The 19,525-nt window shown below is 57.4% G+C and overlaps 1 protein-coding gene across 2 annotated transcripts; it reads right to left on the minus strand.

The window, feature by feature from the left end:
* Positions 1 to 785: 785 nt before the first annotated feature.
* On the minus strand, positions 786 to 18,338 carry KCNH4 (potassium voltage-gated channel subfamily H member 4). 2 transcript variants are annotated; one of them, XR_009614210.3, is made up of 17 exons: positions 17,924 to 18,338; positions 15,794 to 16,027; positions 15,325 to 15,471; positions 15,066 to 15,199; positions 14,010 to 14,253; positions 13,505 to 13,662; positions 10,559 to 10,766; positions 9,360 to 9,554; positions 8,744 to 8,943; positions 6,864 to 7,113; positions 6,034 to 6,278; positions 5,349 to 5,387; positions 4,794 to 5,146; positions 4,413 to 4,519; positions 3,727 to 3,800; positions 1,796 to 2,503; positions 786 to 1,013 (listed from the first exon to the last, which is right to left on the minus strand). XR_009614210.3 is itself a non-coding variant. In XM_060646061.3 (16 exons), the coding sequence occupies exons 1-16, from the start codon at positions 17,997 to 17,999 to the stop codon at positions 2,108 to 2,110; spliced, it is 3,060 nt and encodes a 1,019-aa protein (XP_060502044.1). In that variant the 5' UTR covers positions 18,000 to 18,338; the 3' UTR covers positions 786 to 2,107. The 2 variants fall into 2 exon arrangements, 1 of the variants encoding a protein (XP_060502044.1); XM_060646061.3 differs by having other exon boundaries at positions 786 to 2,503.
* Between the last annotated feature and the right edge of the window lie 1,187 nt (positions 18,339 to 19,525).

The raw sequence follows: 19,525 nt of genomic DNA on the forward strand, positions 1-19,525 counted from the left end.
GCCCACCCCCCTCCCCCAACACGGACCGGTATCTCCTCTGCGTTTGCATCCCACTCCCAGGAATACTACTCAAAACTTGTATGGAATCAAAGCTCAGTCCAGAGACAGCTGTGGGCGTTGTTCCTGTGACACCTGCTGACACCAATCATACTTTGGAGCCTGAGCTGAAGAATCAACCTGTCTGGGACCGCCTGCCGCAAAACTGCCCACACCTAGTTCCATCTGGTCACCAGAGCGCCGCTTTCTAACAATAGCCGTAACCCCCATCTCCCCACCTCTGCATCCCTGCAGTGATCATCTGAGAAGTGAAAGCTAAGAGGGAAGAGAGGACTTAAGAGAGCAAAGGAGACGGGCAGAGTGGAATTCCTAGCAGGTTCTTGGCTAGTGACAAGCTTTTCCCCCCAGACCCTGCTGTACCTAGCCTGTAACAGGTACAGGATTGGTTATACAAGATCAGTGGGGCGTCCCACTGGCTACCTTTCCAGAGCTGGAGGTGGGTCTGAGTCAGGACTCTGTGCCTCTCACACACTGTGTCTGAATCTGTGGCTGTCATGGGTGGGAGGAGGAGGGGTATAACGGGCCCGCAGTGACTCATTAAGGTTTCTACCTCATCCCTGGGGCTTCTGGTGGCGTGAATGTGGTGCCAAGTGGATTGCTCGGCGCCTTTGCCCTTCCTAGAGACCGCAACAGGGCCCTGGGGTGCGGTGGGGAGTGACTGCCCTGTAGGCTCCTCCAAAGCCCTGGAGCTCTCAGACCAACCCCCAGAAACAGCCAGAGCCAACAACTACAAAAATAAAGCATTTATTTCCTATCCAAAAGTGAGCCTTGGGTGTTGGGTGGCAAAGGAGAACTGGAGAACAGGGTGGGTTTGTGAGAAGTCAGGGCCCTGAGTGAGACCGTGTTGGGTGTGGGGAGAACAGGCTCGGAAGAGGTCTGGTGAGGGGAGGGGTAGGGAGTGCCGTGGGGACTGTTTCAAGTTGCTGGCAGCAGAAAAGACCACCTTCAGGGACAGCCTGCGGAAACACAGAAACAGAGATGTTGACAGGCCCAGGCCCAGGGGTAGAAGCTGACATTTCTGGGCCCAGAAAGCACTCTCTGGAGCACAGGAACCCGGAGAGGACACTCTAAGGCAGGAACTGCAAATCCAAATACCTACAGAGACCAGACAAAGAAGTCAAAGGAGGGAAGCCAGCTAAGTGTCAGGAGATGATCCAGAAATGTGGCGACTGTGAAAAAGTGGCGAGCACAGGCCCCATCTCAAGAGGACTGCGGCCACTCAACACCAGTGGATTATTGCCAGTGGAATGTTGGCCCAGGGTTGCCAGAACGCCCCAAGTTTTTTAGAGAAACTGGAATATCTGGATATTTGTGTGAACTCTGATTTTTAGTGTCAGCAACTCATTCGCATTTTACCACACACACACACACACACAAATCTAAGAGAATCGAAGAATACATATCTGTGGGCCACCCGTTTGTTTCTTGTGTGGGTTGAGGGATGGGATGAGCCCCTCCAGCCTGGGCTGGTAGTGGGAGGTCTAAGGAGTCTTGGGCTCCTCAGATACCAGCTGCGATCTCAAACCTACCTGTCTCAAGGTGACATCACTTCCAAGGTGTCCAGCAGAATCCAGGGGCTGGGATAGAAGGCCTCACAATATCACTAAGCTATCTCTGCTGCAGAATCTGCAATCTGTCCCTCTCGCCTTAGACACCAAGATCCTGTCTGCTCTTGCCTCAGTCTTCGTGGGCTTGATCTGGGACCCTCCCCCAACCCCCGGTGCTCCCTGGTATCTACCTGCCTCCAGATCCTGGGGAGAAAGCAGGACATGTCATCTGCCCAGCCGGATCGGCACTGCATTCTGTCTCATGCCTGTTGGGTTCCACAGCCTCAGGTGGCTCCCCCTCACAGAGGGGAAGGATACGGGAAGGTTTAGAAAAGGGAAGAGGGTCCGAAGTAACCAGGCTTTGTTAAAAAGTCCCGAGAATGCAGAGCCAACCAGACCAGCCGGTGGCTGTTGACCGGAGGCAGGAGGCCAAGGGGCCCAGTCCCTCCCTGGATGGCAAGCAGCAGTGCCCACCCCAGACGGGCCTGGGCCCAGGGCCAGGGTCAGTGGAACGTGTCTGACCTGGACCGAAAGCTGTGCTGCATGAGGCTTGGGGTCGGGGATGGGGCCTCTGGCACTGGGGAAGGTCCCAGAGGCTCAGGCTCTGAGGGGAAGGGGGACAGCACGGAGAGCCTCAGGTTGGAGGGGGCGGCCCCCATCTCTGCTGTCCCCACACTGGCTGGGCAGTGGACCTCAGCAAAAGTAGTATCCTGGAGGCTGGGCGGTGGTCCAGATAGACAGGGTGAGATGCGTGGAGGCCTCAGCTGGGGACCAGGAGGGTCTGGGAGCCGAGCCGAGACTACTGGGTGGACTGGGGGACCCAGCCTAGCCTGTAGCAGGCCCATGATGTGTCGAAGCTCCCGGCTCAGCTGAGACACTTCCTGGTTGAGGCGGGAGATCTGTGGAAAACACAACAGATCGTTTCCCAGATGCCACAACAATCACCAATCTCCCGGGTGCGCCCCCCTCCACTGTGTACAAAACTCTTTCCCAGCCACTCCTGCTCATGGCCACTGCGAGAAAAAGGCAGGGCAGGGGTTATCTTTGTCTAGATGTAAACACTCAGCTTGTTTCCAAAAAGGCTTTGGGACAGCAGGTATTGCTATCCCCTCTCCTCCACTTTTACAAGAGGCAGAAAAATAGGCTCAAAGAGGCCACAAAGCTGGAAGTGACAGACACAGCAGCCTTACTCTCAGGTGACCCCCCCGCACACAAGCTCAAGCATCTATTCAGTGTTTTGCAAACTTCAGGGAGTACGAATCAACTGAGAAACTTGTCAAAATGCAGATTCCTGGGCCCCGCCCCAGCCATTCCAAATTGGGTGAGGCTCAGGAGTCTGCATCTTAATGGTGCTGACAGACACTCAAGTGCGGGAAACACCACCTAGAACAGTGAACCCAAGCAGGACTGGCCCTCCATCTGGCCCAACAGGGCCTGGTCCCGCCCCCCAGCCCCAGGGGCTGCCCTCCTGGGATGCAGATGATGTTTATCAGAACCCAGGGAAGGCCCACTCCCTAAGGGTTGGGCCTGACTGTGCCCTGATGACAGCTCAGAGATCCCCTGGGAGGAGGCAGAGGCAGAGCCTTGGCATACAAGATCTGGGCTCTTCCTGACCAGGGTTTAGACGTGAGGATCCAGGTCTCCCAGGGCTGAAGGCCTCTCAGCCTCCCTGTCCTCTGACCCCTAAGTTTGCTGAGCATTCCCTTCCCAGGGCTGGGGAAGGAAAAGGACTTGGTAGGGGGCAGGTCCCTAAAGGAGAGACCCCACAGTGGAGGAGGGAGGAGAGGCTGTCTTTGCGGGCTAGATAGCCTGAGCCAGCCGGGAAAGGGTGGAGGCAGCAGGCACTGAGTACTTACCTGTGCCAGGGGCTGGGCCAGGCACATGAGCACTCTTATATCATGCTCAACAACTCTGGCAAAAACGGGTTAATTTTCCCATTTTTCGATGAGGAAATTGAAGTTTGGGGTGGTTGTGGGACTTGCCCAAGGTCACCCGGCTAGTGTGAATAAGTGAACTCAGGACTCTGGCTCCAAACCCTCAAATGCTCTTACATACGAGGCACATCGCTGATCCCAAGATGCTATTTGCCAAGGTTGGAGGGAAGGAGTCAACCCCAACCTACCTCCTGGTTTAGCCTGCAGACCTTTTCCTTCATCTCCTCGGCCTCAGTGGCCAGTTCCTGGCTGGGCCTGGTCCCTGCAGCCAGAATGGGGTGGAAGGGTGCAGGGTGAGTGCAAGGAGCGGGAGTCTACGGCTTGGGCCGGGTCCCCTCCTCTTGCTGGGCAGGCAGAGAAGAGAGGAGAAGAAGCTCTGGGCTCAGGATGATGGGAAAGCCAGACTCTTCCCTGCCCCTTCCCCTGACCCCTGCCCCAGCTGTACATGCAAAAGCTTCTCTTTAGCATCTGAACACAACATGCTCTTCTCTCCTGCCTTTATCCCAACAACTGCCTTGCTCCACCCCTCAAACTCCTACCCAACCCTTAAGACCCCCTACAAGTGTCCCCTCCTCTAAGAAGGACAGTTAGGGGTGCCCTCCCCTCCTACCTCAGAGCCTTGTTCCTGTCTCGGTTGTGGCACTTGACACCCTGTTCTGGAATCGTTTATCTGAGGACACAGGTGTGTCCCCCACTAGACTGGAAGCTCACTGAGAGTGCAGGCCAGGTCTGATACATCTATGTTTTCCCAGCACAGAGTCCGGCACATGGTCAGCCCTTACTACACATGGGATGGACGGCTGAAGGGACGGACGGGTGGACGGATGGCGGGGTGAATGGGTGACGGAGAGTGAGGTCTACGGCTGGCCCTTACCTGAAGGAGGGGCCTGTGAGCAGGGCCTAGCGTGCTCATGCCTCCTGCTGAACCGAAAGGTAGGGGCCTCCGCTGTGCTGCCAGAGTCCTCAATGCCATCCACTATCCTGGGATGGGGGCAGTGATCATCAGTCCCATGCGGAGAGGGCAAGGGCCAGAGCAGAGCAGGCGGAGGGTAACTGGGGACAGCAGTGCCAGGGAGCTGGGGAGGAGCAGCAGTCAAAGAGGGGTGGGGTTGCAAGTGTGGTGGATCAGGAAGGGCGGGTGGGCAGATGGGGCAGAGATAGGAAGAGCACTGGTTGGAAGGCTGGGGACGGAGCCCAGAGAAGGTTCTGGAAGCCAGCAGGGGTATGGGGAAGGCAGGGGAGGCTGGCGTCTCACCGGGGACTGAGGTCCGGAGGTCCAAAGGTTCCCAGTGGGGGAATGAGAAGCTGGGGGGGCTTCCAGGCAGCAGAACCCCTGGGGGGGCCATGAGGGGAGGGGCTGTGGCCCCGGCCAGCCAGGGCAGGGGAAGGGAATGGGGACAGGGAAGGGGAGGAGACAAGGGCTGAGAATGGGGGCAGCTCCTCGCCCAAGAGGCTGACCAGGGAGCCCCGGGGCCGCGCTGGGCTGAGGTTGGGCAGCAGGAGGGGCCGGCGGGGCCTGGAACCACCCCCAGACTCCACCCCAGTCTCGGCCTCTGTGATGGATGGTAGGGTCTTGTCTGAGGAGGAGCCAAGGCTTTCAGAGCGGGGCTGTGGGCAGAGGGCAGCTGATGTCAGGACAGTGAACAATAGGCCCCTTCATTAAGCAACAGCCTTCACTGGCAGATGCAGCCACCCATCCCCCACCCCCTTCTCCCTGCAGCAGAGGAGCCACGGAAAGGTGCCTCCAGCTCCCAGACTCCCCCATGCAACCTCAAACCCCACCCCACACCTCCCAGGAAGATGGTGTTACCTGGGAGAGGCGAGGAGATCTGGAAAAGCGGCTGAGGCCCTGCGGGGACATAGGGGGGATTCAAGCTGACTCACACCTCCCCCCTCTCCTGGTGCAGCTCTTCCTCCCCATCAGTGCTGTGGGCTTTGAGAATGTGGGGCCTTTTTGTGGAACTGAGTCAGAGATACTTCCAACTCCAACTCAGAGATGTCTGAGTGGCAAAGTAAGTCTGAAAAGCAGTGAAAGACAAAGGCCTAGGGTGTAAACTGTAGACCTGGCCCAGAGGCTAAGCCAAAATGGGGTCAGGAAATATTTGGTGAGTGCCGAAGAGGAAACCCAGGGGATGATGCCCAGTTCAGAGACGGACTTGGAGGAGCACGCGAGGGGGACTGTTTCCAAAGTGAGGTCCCTCTGAGGGGTCTGAGGGGGGTGCTGAGGGGTGGCCAACAGGAAATGATGGGTCAGAGGAGTCGGAAGTAGAAGTGGTGAGAGACGGTCCATGGGGTTGGGTGATGGCCAATGAAGAAGGGTCAGGTGGGGGTGGAAGATGTTAAGCGTGGAAGGGACAATGGAAGGGGGTGCCGGGGATTGAGAAATGATGTTCTCCGGGTGGAAGGAGATGCATGAGACTCTCTCTTGGGATGGGGAGGTCTGCCCTGAAGGAGGGGACCTCAGAGGAGGTGGAGGCCATAGGGGGTCTACATACATTGGTGTCAGAGCCCTGGCGCAGGTTGAAGGTGAGGTCCCGGGGCAGGCCAGCCCGGAAGGCAGCCCCGTACTCAGGATAGAGTCTCAGGACCTCAGCCAGCCCTCTGCTGCTCAGCTGCTGCAGGCCACAGTAGGTCAGTGCCTTCACGTCAGCGCTGGTCTTCAGCACGCAGCTTGGGACTGCCCCTGACCCAGGCTCCTGCCCCGGCTCAGGGATATCTGCCCCAATCAGGTCCCCCTTCCCTGTAAGGGATGGGGATAGTCAGCTGGGGCAGAGGGACCAAGAGGATATCAGCGGGAAGTGGTCAGTGGAGCTGGGGGATGGTTAGTGTGTTTGAAGGGCGGTCAGAGAAGGATCAATCAATAGGATTGGTGGAAATAATCAATGGAGTTGGGAAGAAGTCAGTGGAGAGTGACTGATGAAGTTGGGAGACAGTCAATGGGAAATGTCAGTATAATCAATGGAACTAGATGATCAGTTAAAGAATGGCCAGAGGGGTCAGCTAAAGGGTAAAGGTCAATGGAGTTGAGGGTCAGGGGGGAAGAGTCAATGGAGTTGGGAGATGGTGCAGCGGGAAAGGATCAGTGGAGTTGGGGGAGAGTCACTGGGGAAGGGCTGACGGGTTGATGGCCAATAGGATTAGGGGAGAATCTGAGGGTATGGTCAAAAGGGGAAGGTAGTAAGGTGAAGGCACCAGGAAAGAGGACCCCCTCAGCAGGAATTCCACATATCCACTAGGGGTATCCCAGGCCCTAGATCCCTGGCCACACCCAATGCCCCTGGGGGCAGGTTCTGGGGTAGGTAGTAGGCGGTGGTGGGATCCTCACCCAGGATGGCCAGCACCATGTTGTCTCGAAGCACCTCAAGCGAGCCGGAGCAGACGTAGTAGTGTGCCTGCAGGGCGTCCCCACGGCGCAACAGGTACTCGCCTGGAGCGCAGAACGAGGTCTTGATGTGCAGGGAGAGGGCCCGCAGGCAGCCTCTGCTCGCTGCTGCAAACAGCGGCAGCTGCAGGATCTCCCGATTCAGGTGCATAGCGATGTCAGCTCTCAGCTCGTCTGGGAAGTCACGCAGTAACTGCATAAGGGGCATAGGTCATTCTGGCCATCCCCCTGCAGCTGCTACTTGAGTTCTATAAATGTGCTGAGCTGTCTCCAAGGAGAGGACTCCAAAACTTGCCTTTTGCTTTGAAGTTACCTGTGTTTGACCTTCAAGAAGACCTCTGTGTATCAAACCTCAATTTTGCTTGTGTGTGGACCTCTCAACCCAAGTTCAGGAGCAGAGACTAGGCCTTTTCCTATGTGTCCACTGCCTGTGACTACACACGGTGGTCACTCACACATGTCCTTGGTTACTCAACCCCATACAAGGATCGGCCCTGGTGGGTCAGCTTTCAACCGGGAGTCAGGAAACTAGAAGTCAGCTCTGCCCCTAAGTCCTTGTGAACCTCGGGCAATCCATTTGCTCTCTCTGGGCCTCAATATCCCCATCTGTAAAACGCAGGGTTACACAAGACCTTGAACATTACCAATGATCTCTGAGGAGCCAAACAATGTTCATAGTTCTATCCTCATCTTAGGGAGCCCCTAGGCCACTTGGGCTTGCTGACCTCTCCCTCTTGTCCCCATTTCCTCCCCAGGCTCCTCTTCTAACTTTCCACACTCTGCCTGCATCATGGCAGCCAGCCCCTTGACTTCCCTACTCCCTGTGAGCCTGGAGCCCTACCTATGGGTCTAGACCTATATTTTCAACTACTGATGGAACAGCCTCCACCTGGATCTCCCACAGGCACCACACCCTCATCATGGCCTAATCCTGGACTTTCATTTTCACACCTTCCTCCTGTGATGCCCCATCATGCCCCTTTGCCCAAACCAGGGACCTGGGGCCTATTCTGAGCTCCTCTCCTGCAACCAGCCGATCACCAGGTCCTCCGGCTCTGGCTCTCAGAGATACCTCCTAGATCCTCAGGTCACTTCCCAGCCTAAAAGTTTTGCAGAATGCAATCTAAATTCAAGACCACCCATGAGCTGGCCTGACCCGCCTCCCCAGCCCTGTCTCTTGCACTCCGGTCTCCCTCCTCCCCTCCACAGCACTCACACATCCAGTCCTGAAGGCTCACTGACTTGACTTTCAGTTCCCTGAACTCCCCTGCTCTTTTGTGTCAACATTTCCGGGTCTGTGTTCCTACTCCTCTTTCTGCCTGGAATGGCCTCTGGTAGCAGGCTGATTTCCTTCTTGCCCCTCACGATGTCCCCTCTTCCGTGCCGCCTTCCCTGACTCCTCTAGGCCCAGGCACAACATCCCCTAATTGCTCTGCCATCCCTCCAGCAGAGTCCTATTCACTGCGTAATTATTTGTTTACCTGTCTGCCTCCTTCACCCAACTGGTGTCTCCCTCAGGACAAGGGCTGAGTGTCATCATCTCTGAGCTCCCTGTGTCCCGCACAGAGGCTGGCCCAAAGCAAGCGCTCAGGAAAGGCTGGCTGAGGGGGGTGGGGGTGGGGGATGGCATTAGCTAAGGCCTGAGCTCCCTCTCAGCTCCCGTGTTCTAGTGCCAAGGAAAAGGGATGTGGATGGGGGTCGGTGCCGTGCCCCTTTGAGCAGGGCTTCGCCTCCCGGGACCCCAGGTGTCTCCATCCCAACCCCAGAGAGACGGCGACCCCTCTCCCACTCTGACGCCACGCGCCGGGGTCCGGGTACACTACCTCGTTGGCGTCGATGCCGCTGTTGACAGCCCACGTGGTCTGGAAGGACTCGAGCATGCGCTGCTTGAGCGGCCGCGGCAGGCGGTGCACACGGATGAAGTCCTTGAGGTCCTTCATGCGGCGGTGGTAGAGTGAACGGCGCGAGTACATGCGCTGGATGATGGCCGTCACGTTACCGAACACCACGGCGTGCATCAGCGCTGCAGCGGCGGCAGCGGCAGCGGGTTAGGGACGGCCACCCCTCCCGCCTCCACCCCCGCCCCAGGACCCAACCTGCCTGTGGACGGCTCTGGGCGCCTGGGGAGGGAGGGGCAGGAGAGCCAGCGGGCTTGGGTTGGCTCAGGGAATACCCAGACCTGATGTTCCTCTCCTGCCCTCCAGCTAGGTCATGAACTTGGGTTTCCCATTCCCTTCGCAGAAGGCCAGCACGCCCCCCCACCCCCCCCACCCCCCCCCCCGCCGGGGACCAGCATGTAGTAGATGCTGAGGAAACGGCTATGAATGAATGCACGACTGTCTGGACGTGGGTGGGCATCTTGCCTTCTCTGAGCCTGTTTCCCCATCTGCACGCTGGGCTTAGCGGGGCCACCCTGGGGCATGGTGGGCCCGGCCTCACCGCCTATGAGCATGGTGCAGATGGAGAAGATCTTCTCCGCGTCGGTGTTGGCGCACACGTTGCCGAAGCCCACGCTGGTGAGGCTGCTCAGCGTGAAGTAGAGGGCAGCGATGTAGGCACTGCGCCGCGACGGGCCGCCCGCCGAGCCATTGACGTAGGGCTCCTCCAGCCGCTTGCCCAGCTCGTGCAACCAGCCTGGGGGGGGGGGGGTAGTGGAGGGAGGCAAGGAGCGGCGGCCCAGGCAGTGGAGAGCTGGCCTTCCCTGAGCTGCCTGCGCTTGACCTTGGGCAAGTATTTACAGAGGCGAGGGAAGGTTTGCACCCGCAGGGACAGAAAATGTCCCCAGTGGTCTGGGCCTGGGACTCCCCACAGTGAACTGGTTACAGCTGCAAACTTCCTAAGCTCCTGAATGTTTGGGGGGACCCTCCTCACTCTAACAGTTTACTGAGCACCCCTGTGTACAGGGTGCTGGCACTTGACCCCACCATTCTCCCTGCCCTGATGGAACCTACCGTCTGGAGGGGAAAGACACATGAAATAAATGACAGGTGGGCAGTGAGCTACGAAAAGGGAAGTACGGGGCGTCCTAGGAGCCATAATGAGTTAGGGAGAGTTAGCTTAGTGGTGATTGCAAGGAATAGAAAAGTCACTTAGGGGAAGAAGGGAGGGAAGACAAAGGGAGAAGATTCCCGAGAGGAAAACAGGTTCAAGGCCGTTGTGAGAAAGCAGTGCATCCCGGGGAGCTGGAAGGAGGCCAGCGTGGCTGCAGCACAGGGCACAGGGAAGAAAGGGAAACCAAGTGGGGAGAGAGAAGGCAGCAGGGCTATGCAGGGTGTGGATTGAGTGGGGACTTTTTTTTTTTTTTTTTTTTTTTTGAGTGTGGACTTTATTTTGAGGGCAGTGGAGAGCCACTGAAAGGGTCGGGGGGAGAAGGAGCACTACCTCTGCCCCAAACACCCTCCTGACCATGAGAGTGTTACCTGTACTGCTTTGATTGCCTGTCACCGGTCTTGCTCCCCTGCTAGGCTGTGAGGTCTGCCCAGGCAGACCCCTGGTCTTCACTTCAGTACCCCCGTGCCTGACCCAGAGGGAAGAATGTGGGGTGGTGGGTGTGGTGCCAGAGGAGGCATCAGCCCGGGGGCCTGAGTGGACAGGGCAGGTGGACGGATGTCAACGAAAGCCTGGGGTCGGTGGCTCACCGATGTCCCAAAGCAGCGGGTCATTGGCCTCCATCTCCCGGCGCCCGATGACGTACCAGATGCAGGCCATCCAGTGGGCGAGGAGCGCGAAGACGGACATGAGTAGTGTGAGGACCACGGCGCTGCACTGTGAGTATCGCTCCAGCTTCTGCAGCAGCCGCAGCAGCCGCAGCAGCCGCACCGTCTTCAGAAGGTGGACCAGCGATGTCTGCAGGAGTGTGGTGGGGGAGGCTGGGAGCAGGCCCGCCTCCGCCTCCTCGGAGCCCCTGCGTCCCCTCCCAGATGCCCTGGAGCCAGGGGAAGCTGCAGCAGGGGAAACCGTCCCTGTTGTCCTGAGAAAGTGACCAGGGAATGTGGCCAGGAGAGAATAATACTAAAACCAATAAAGGCTAACACTTACTATGTGTACTTGCTTACTTATGTAAGTACTTACTATATGTGTGTCAGGCTCTGGGCTAAGCACTTACGATCCTCATGACACACTCATGCCTTCAGTTCAGTTATCATCATTGTTCCAGTTTGCAGATGAGTAAACTAAGGCTCAGAGGCAGGGGAACAGACACAATGATCTCTGGCCCCTGCTTGAAGCCCTCAAAGTCTTGGGCACAACCAGCTGCGGACAAGAGCTGGTTGTTGGCGATGACAGCAGTTGTGATGGGAGCCGTCCTCAACCCACAGAGTAGCAAGGTAAGGCGCGAACAGGCAAGAGGCTTGGGGACAGGGGGAGGTTAGGGGCCATGGCCATGGTGGGTGAGCTGCTGATGAGAGGCGCATACCGAAGTGCTGGGGCAAGGAGAGCAGAAAGTGAAGGAGCCTGGGTTTCAAGGTCTTAGCCATTGTGGGGCTTAGGTGGGGGTTATGGAGCTGGTGGCACCTCGTAAGCATCCTGTGTTAGCTAATATTACCACCACGACTGTTGTCATTGTGGTCACCAGTGCTTCAATTAGCCCTCCAAAGCTTGGAGACGAGGAGCAGGTACGGAAACTTATCCTCTCACTACTCTGGGAGGGGGCAGCTTGGAAGCTAGGGCTGGGGGCTCTGGGGCAGCGCCGGGGGAACTTGGTATGAAGGCCCTCTCAGAAGCCTCCGACAGCATCCCCCACAGCCCTGGCCCGGCACGGCTCCTGAGCCACCTCCTGTCCTTTTCTCTAATTTTAGGTGAAGGAGCTGGAAAGGAGGTGGCCCTGCTTCCTCCACATGGACCGTCTCCAGGGCTTAACGCCTGCCTCCAGCTCCCAGAGCTTCTGCTTCCAAACTTGAGTCCTTCAGAGCTTCTCCTAGTCACCTGCCTCTGAGCCCCACTCCCTTGGGGCCCTCCTCTCCTTCTCCTTGGACCAGAGTGTCCCAGGCCTGGCTCCTTCAAGTCCACAGCTCTGCCAGTGCCTACTCATCCTCTATCTTTGCTCTGTCTCCCTCCAGCCCCACACTGCTCCTCCTCCCGCCTTCTGCCACATCATCGAGTTGGGTGCATGGGGTTCCTGAGAACCGGGGTGGTACGTTAGAAAGAGGCATAGACTAGGAGTCTGGAGGCCTGGTTCCAATCTCCTGCCTGCCGCTGCTAGCTGTGTGACCTGCGGCAAGTCACTTAACCTCTCTGAGCCTTTGCATCTACCTCTGAAAAAGAGAATCTGCCCTGAAGGGTTACTGTGAGGCTCCTATGTGATGATGTGGGCGAAAGGACTTAGTAAATGTAAGATGCTCCTTAAGGTATCAGAGGAGGGGGACTGCCTGGGAGGAGAGACAGGGGATTCTCTGTAGCTCTCCCCAGGACAGCTGTCCGGCTGGCTGACACAGCCTGGTGGGCACGGGATGGGAGAGTGCAGTCACAGGGAGGGGTGGGGAGCTCTGCTCGGAGTGGCCGGAGCCTCAGGGCAGACATACACACATGCACGTGTGTGGGAGTGTGCACACACGTGTACCCAGCCAGGAGAAGAGGCCCACAGCCCGTTGGCGGCTAGTTAAATCCGGCTGCGTGTAGGTGGTTTCCCACTATAGCTGAGTGTGGCAGAGAGAGGAGCGCACAGGGAAACTGCTCTCCACCTCCCCACCCAACAGCCAAGGGGGTCTGGGGACACAGGGTGGGACTCCCTCACCCTGGACTCGAGAGCACCTGCTATCTGCTGGCTGGGTGCAGAGCTGACCACTCAGGGCACCTCCGGGCAGTCCCCGGGGAGCTGAGAGGGCCCAGGACCTGGCACCGTCTGCCTCCAAATCCACCCCACAGCCTCTGCCTCCTTGTCTTGGCTTACAACGCTCCCCCCAGATGCTCTCTCCCCATCTTCTGCCAGCCAAATCCTGCTCTCTGTCAAGGGTCTAGCTCTGCTCTGTCTCCTGCAGGAATCCTTCCCAGACCACCCCTGGCCTTTTTCCAACTGCAGTGCTTTGGCCTCCCAGGTGCTGGCTAGATTTCAGATCATTTGTACGCACGCCCACTTTCCTGCCTGGAACTCCAAGGTCGGCTAGCTCCTGCCCAGCTGCCAGCAACACCTGGGCCCCATCTTCCTCTCCATTCACCTCTTCTGTTCCTGCTGTCCCCTCCACCAGTCCTGCCCCCTCACCAGCTTAGCTGCCTGGAGGCTGAATCCTTGTCCCTTTTCCCCACCGTGACCATGCTCCACACAGTGCTTTGCAGACAGCTAAATGCTCATCGGTTGTTTGTTAAATAAAAATGTGAAAAGTACCACTCATTTGGCATCAGACCAATGCCGCCTTGGTAGCCCTAGTTAGCTTTTCATTTGTCTCAGCTTCCCTCAGTGATTGTGAGCTGAGCTCCCCGAGAGCGCAGACCCTCCCAGCTCCTTCTGAGCAGCCCACGGCAGGTGCCTGACAACTACATGCAGATGGATGGATGGGAAGGACTGAGTCTGAGTTGGGGTCGGTGCCTTCATAGGAGATGCTGGGCTAATTTGGGAGGCTGGGCTGCAGGGTGGCCTGGGGGTCACTCACCACGGTGATGTTGAAGACATAAAGCAGGTCAAAAGGCAGAGCAGCAATAAGGTCAACAAAGAACCAGGTGGCCAGGTAGTGAAGACCGATGGAACGAGGAGCAGAGACCACCTGGCCGGACTGGGACACATAGGTGGTGCGGAAGTTCAGGATGATATCTGGGGGTGCAAGAGGCTGTTGGTTACTAGGGGGCTTTGTGCCCAGAAACTCAGGCCGAGGGGCCAAGGAAATGAGTAAGCTGGGAACAAGCCTGAGGCCCAGAATGGAGGTGGGGGCAGGGAAGAGGAAGAGAGCTCGGGCTTCTGGCTGGTCTCCAGGGAGGAGTGGTCTAAAGGTTGAAGGCTGAAGGGGTCAGAGGTCAGGGCACATGGACCATTAGGACTTAAAGACCCAGAAATGGTTGGGCTCTGAATGCCTGGGTACTGCAGGCCCAGGATCGAGCAAAGGTTGGAGGAGTGGGTCCCTCCAGCCCACCCACCAGGGTATGTGGGGCAGAAGGTCTAACCCAGGATGAAGAGCATCTCCACGGCGATGTCGCTGACAAGGGTGTGTCGGGAAGTGATGGGGGTGTCATCATCGCCCAAGAAGCAGACATTGTAGGGAACGGTGACCGCAACGTAGAAGGTGGCGAGGAGGATGAGGCCGTCCCACACGGCCTTGGGGACGCTGTAGTGGAGGAGGAGGCAGCGGGACCCCCCCACGGAGGCCACCTTGTACTCGGGCACTGATGGCTTTGGCTCAAACACGTTCTAGGGGGAGAGGGGTGGCGGTTGGGGACATTTAAGGGAAAGAGGAGCCGAGGCTTGGGGAAGGGAGAGGCAGCGGATGGGGAAGGGGGGAGTGGGTGCTGCAGGCATGACCACGACAGGAGATAGAAGGTGCAGGGGAGAGGGTCAGGGGCTGTCACCTAACACTTCCTACCTCTGCCAAGCAACTGCTCAGGCCCCCTGTTGATCAATCATGTTTTGAGAGGGGATGGGCCTTCCCCCTACTTGAGAGGGAGATTATGACAAATCAGGCACACGCCTTAGCTTGAGGGGTCACTAACATCTCCCTTAAGTTTCTCTTGGTATTTGGGGGCCCTGTGGGGGACGGTGATATCCCAGAGATGAGGGGAGGCTGGCACGGCGCACCCCATTCCCTGTAGCCCTCAAAACAACTCAGAGGGTTGGACAATTGATCCCAAGGCTTTATCAGGGTCCTAGGGCTAGACAGCAGGACCCCACTGGGGGCTCTCTCCCTAGGACCACAGCTTGTGATTTCACTCCTCCCCTGCATAGGTAACTCTATCATCCAGAGGTAGGTGATGTAATTGCTGCTAGATCCCTGCCCTTATGACATCATCATAGTAGAGTAACGTCAATCAGAAGGAAGCAAGGGAAATGGGGTTGGAAGATGTCAGGGGACATGATGGGACACAGCAGAGAGTCATACATGAGCAACGGGTGGACAGAGGAATAAGCCACGGGAGGGAGATCAGACAGGCAGGGAGACGGGGAGACAGTAGCAAGGCTGTCTCAGAATCACAGCTGGGAGACGTTGGGGTGCAGACAGGACTCACATTATTGGTTTTCATGCCTCCCTGGCCCCGGCGGCCAAAATGGCCAGTCAACCGGTGTAGGACAGTACGGCTCTGCCTCCTGGCAGATCGAAGTCTTGAGCTGGCTCCCCTCCTACCAAAACCGCCCGAGTTTTCTGTTGGGAAGAAGGGTGCAAGATAAATGGGGGCGCATCCCGTGAGGCCCGGTAGGGAGAGGTCTTGTGTGACCTTCAGCAAGGACCTCTGACCATTAATGCCTCCTCCCCAGGCCTGCAGTTACCATGATTACTGTCACCATGGCCTCCTGAGGGGCCAAGTCCTGGGCCTCCACTCTGAGTGATGTCCTTGAAGGAAAAGAGGAAAAGCACGACCTCTCCCATCTCATTCTTGATGGGCATCATGTCCAAGAGGCACCAAAAGGCTGAGCCTATAGATGTGGAGAGGTGGAATGGGAGGGTGAGCAGTCCATGGCACCCCTTTCCCCTTAACCTCCCATGGTTCCTGAGCATAGTCAAAGGGCTTGGCAAAGGTTTAGATCTGGAAAGAACCCCAGAGATTATGTTAGCTGACTCCTTCCCTTCCAGATGGGAGAACAAAGTCCTCGAGAGGATCAGGGATGTACTTGGCGTCACCTAGTCAGCCTGTGGCAGTGGGCGGACCAGCACCCAGACTTCTGCCATGCCAGGCAAATTCTGGGTAAGGCACCTAGGCAGGGCTGCGGGGCTGCAGGGCAGGCCAGGCCTCCTTACCATCCTTTCGATAGAAGCAGATTTCAGCCCGGTGCTCCTGATGGCCCTCCAGGGCCTTGTGCAGCCTCTGCAGTGCTGGCTCGCTGGTCTCCGGACCATAGAGGAAGCGGCAGCTGCAGGTTTTCTGCATGACCTCGGTACGGCCGTAGCCTGTGAGCTCACAGAATCCGTCAGAGCAGTACACAATGGGAAAGCCCCGTGGGCCCTGTGCGTTGGCCAGCAGGAAGTTGCTGTCTGTGGGAAGAAGAGGTCAAGGTTAGGTCAAGGCCAGGAGGGGAGCTTAGCTTCAAGGTGGGTAAGTACCTCCCCCAGGCTGTGGTCAGAAGTCAGAGCCAGAAGCTTCCCAGGCTTCATTTGATTCCTGGGTCCCCTTTGGGATATTCTGAAATGAGAGTGCGAAGAGATAGAACAAAAGGACAAGGACGTAAGGGTGGCCCGGAACTGGCACAGGGATCACTGGGGGGTTGGAGAAGGTCATGCAGTCCTTCTGCCTGCATTCAGGCTGGTGAGCTTATACAGAGGACCTATAGTAGTAAGAGCATGGGCTCCAGCACCACACCCCTGCCGCTTTCCAACCGTAACCTTGGACAAGTTAATGAACTCTCTTCTGTGCCTCAGCTTTCGTATCTGCAAAGTGGGGGATAATATATCTTGTTCACATGGTTGTCGTGAGAGTTATATGAGTTACCTGGGGAAAACAGATCCTAGCATTCACTAAGTGCTACACTGACAAGGTACGACAATACCCCCACACACACCCCACCCCCCACCGCCCGCCGCATTCCCACAGCCTGCAAGACACATGCATAGCTGCTACCCTGTCATCCTATTAGAGAGTGGACAGGGCAGAGATTCTGGTGATATCACACCCATTGTATTGATAGGAAACCAAAAGATGGAGATTATCCAAACTCACAAATCTCCTTTGTTGGGGGAGAGAGACAGTGATGAGTAGTGTCCTCATTCTCTGCCTTCCAGGAAAGGTCCTCTTTTTAGCATCTCTTTAGGTAATTTCAGGGGGTCTGTCCCAGTGCTCAAAGTCTGACAGGATTGGGCGCTAAAGTTTAGTCCAGCAACCCCAGCAGCAGAACGTGAGCTGGCTCCCTATGGCTCCAATGGGTGGAGGTCGAAGAGGGGCTCTGTGGGCCATCCAGGGGCAGAGTCTCCACTGAGGGAAGGGGCCTAAGACACAACCAGTACTGGGAGCTAAGAGGGGTGATTGTCTGGGGGTGGAGTGGCTGATGGGGGCTGAAGGTGCCTGGGAGGCTTTGGGCCCTGGGCAGCAGCCTCCCTCTTCCATCCCAGGGCCCGTTGCCCGGGTGATGGGAGCTATGGAAACAAGGGAGGTGTCTGTGGGGGGAGAGTGGGGAGGCGGCTAAGGCCCCGGCGGCTCGGTTTCCGCCCGCGGGTACCGCTCCCCCTACCTTCCAGATACTGGCTAGGGTACCCCAAGGGGGCAGGGGGAGATCTCTCAGCTCCAAAGTAGGAAAAGGGAAAGGCGGGAGAAGTGGCAGAGAAGGAGGAATGTGGCTGTCCAAGGTGCTGAACCTGGAATCCAAGCTGGGGGTGGGTGAGCAGAGAGTTCCCTCCGTCACACGGACCACCCCCTCCTCCCGCCTCACCTCCCTCAGATGCAGACGCGCCAAGATTTGGGGGCGCGTGACCTTAATCCAAGCAAGGTGCTGCCTAAGTCTGATCTTTTCTCTTTCTTTTTTCTTTTTTTTTTTTTTTCCTGGGGAAGGAGATGCTGGAGCCTTCTGGAAGTAGACTCCAGAGCGCCTGACCGCTTCGTCCCACCTCTGCGTCTCGGATACCCCCCATACGTCCCCAGCAGAGCTCTGCCCCGCAGCGGGAGGCTCCCACGGCCCCCTCCTTCGTTTTGCGGCACAAAGAGCATTTCCTGACTCAGTCACACTCCCAGTCTTAGCCCCCTGCACTCTTGGCCCTTTCCTCGCCTCCCCTCACAGGGCACTGCCAGTCCTGTTCCTTTCCCGGCGACTTCGGGAGTTCTTAGACCGTCAAGTCCACTCTCCCCGCCTCGGGTGTCACCATATCCAGGAGACCCGGCGCCGGCGCCGAAGCCGACTTGACCCCAGCTCCAACACCCAGCCCCAGCCTCGCCCCACTCACGAGTGCCGTCGAAGCGGGTGGCGATGGTGTCCAGAAAGGTGTTTTGCGGGGCCAGCAACCCCTTCATGACCGGCATGGCCTCGGGGCGGGGGTTCGAGGCGCGGCGCTGGGGGGCGTTCAGCGCGGCGGGGCCGGAGGGGGCGCGCTGCCGGCGGAGCCGGGGCGCCCCATGCGCCCGCCTGCCTCCTCCCCTCCTCTCAGCGCCGCCGCCGCTGCCTCTCGGTTCCGAACCTTGCAGCTCTCGGCTAGGCTTGGCGCCGCCTCTGTCCCCCCACCTCCCCACGGGCCAAGTTCTTTCCCCCGGGCTCTGCCCGCACCCGCCACGTGGCCGGTACGGGGAGGGGCCGCCAGCGACACCCTCACCCTTCTCCGCGTTGCTCCTCCCAGGGGGGAGCGGCCCACGCGTGTCTCTCCCAGAGAGATTTCGGGACACGCCCACCTGGAGCAGAGACCACGGAGGTGGGGCGGGGCTTGGCTGGCAGACACTCCCCTTTCCGGGGTGACCACGCCCCCACGCGTGGTTCCCAGGCGACTCCTTGTGGCTCCGCCCTACGGGTTTCCCCGCGCGCCGCCCACGCTGCGGATGGTGTTTGGTTCACAGTGCCGCCTGCTGGAATTGGGATATTTCAGTTCCCTGCGCTCCAAAGTGTGATAGCAAGGTTAAAGAGATTCATTCGTTTGGCCGGTGGCGGGTCGACGGGACGGCTGGAAATGAACTTCTAGAATAGCTTAACCCTCACTCGCGCCCCAGTTTAGGTAGGGAACCTTGGCGAGCTCTGTCTCTGAGTGCAGCCTGGTGGATGAAAAGAGCTTTGGAGTCCATGGGGTAGAATCCCAGCTTTGCTACTCACTGATTGTGTGATTTAGCCTCGTCAAGCCTCCCTTTCCTTATCTGTAAAATTGAGCTAATAATTTTCACCTCATGCGGTCGTGAGAATTTAATAGCATAATGCATGTTTTTGGTACACAATAAGTGTGCTGGAGAGCAATTGTCTCTCTCTTCCTGTAGTCTTGATTTAACCTTCCTTCTCTCGGCTGCCATTCAAGTGGAAGAGAGGCTGGAGGCAAGTTCGGGGCTGAGAAAGATAGTTTCAAGTTAGGCAGAGTCAGTTTGCAAATCTTTAAAGGTGTATTGGTGGTCTTTGAGCTCCATCTTCTCCAAGAGGGAACCAGTGCAGCAGCAAGAAGGACCCAGGTGAGACCAGACATCGGACTTTTTCACTACCAAAGCAGAAAATCACCAGGCGGGGGTGTGGGGGGCAGCTGAGGGTGGTGGCTTAGGGTGGCTGCTTTCCAGAACAAAGCAGCTAAAGCCAGTGAGAATGGGAAGATAGGCTGGTGGTCATCTCAGACCCTCACCAGTGCTCCTCATCCCCAAGTGTGACCTGGGCATTATCTGGAATGTTAGATTGCTTAAAAGTCCCACATCCTTCTGTGTCTCTACTTCTGGATGTTATATTAGTTTCCTAGGGCTACTATAGCAAAGTACCACAAACTGGCTTAAACAACAGAAATTTATGTCTCAGTTCTGGAGGCTAGAAGTCCAAGATCAAGAGAAGGCAGGGCTGGTTCCTTCTGAAGGCTGTGAGGGAGAATCTGTTC

The sequence above is a fragment of the Panthera onca genome, chromosome E1, assembly GCF_046562875.1.
Source record: "Panthera onca isolate mPanOnc1 chromosome E1, mPanOnc1 haplotype 2, whole genome shotgun sequence".
NCBI lineage: Eukaryota > Metazoa > Chordata > Mammalia > Carnivora > Felidae > Panthera > Panthera onca.

What these genes read in the sequence shown, in the direction of transcription:
- KCNH4 (XM_060646061.3), bottom strand. Translation starts at nt 17,999, where the DNA reads ATGCCGGTCATGAAGGGGTTGCTGGCCCCGCAAAACACCTTTCTGGAC. An exon ending in CTGCTTCTATCGAAAGGATG is followed by an intron (nt 15,472 to 15,793) that starts GTAAGGAGGCCT and finishes CCACATCTATAG; the next exon opens with GCTCAGCCTTTTGGTGCCTC. An exon ending in ATGTCTTCAACATCACCGTG is followed by an intron (nt 10,767 to 13,504) that starts GTGAGTGACCCC and finishes ACACTCCTGCAG; the next exon opens with ACATCGCTGGTCCACCTTCT.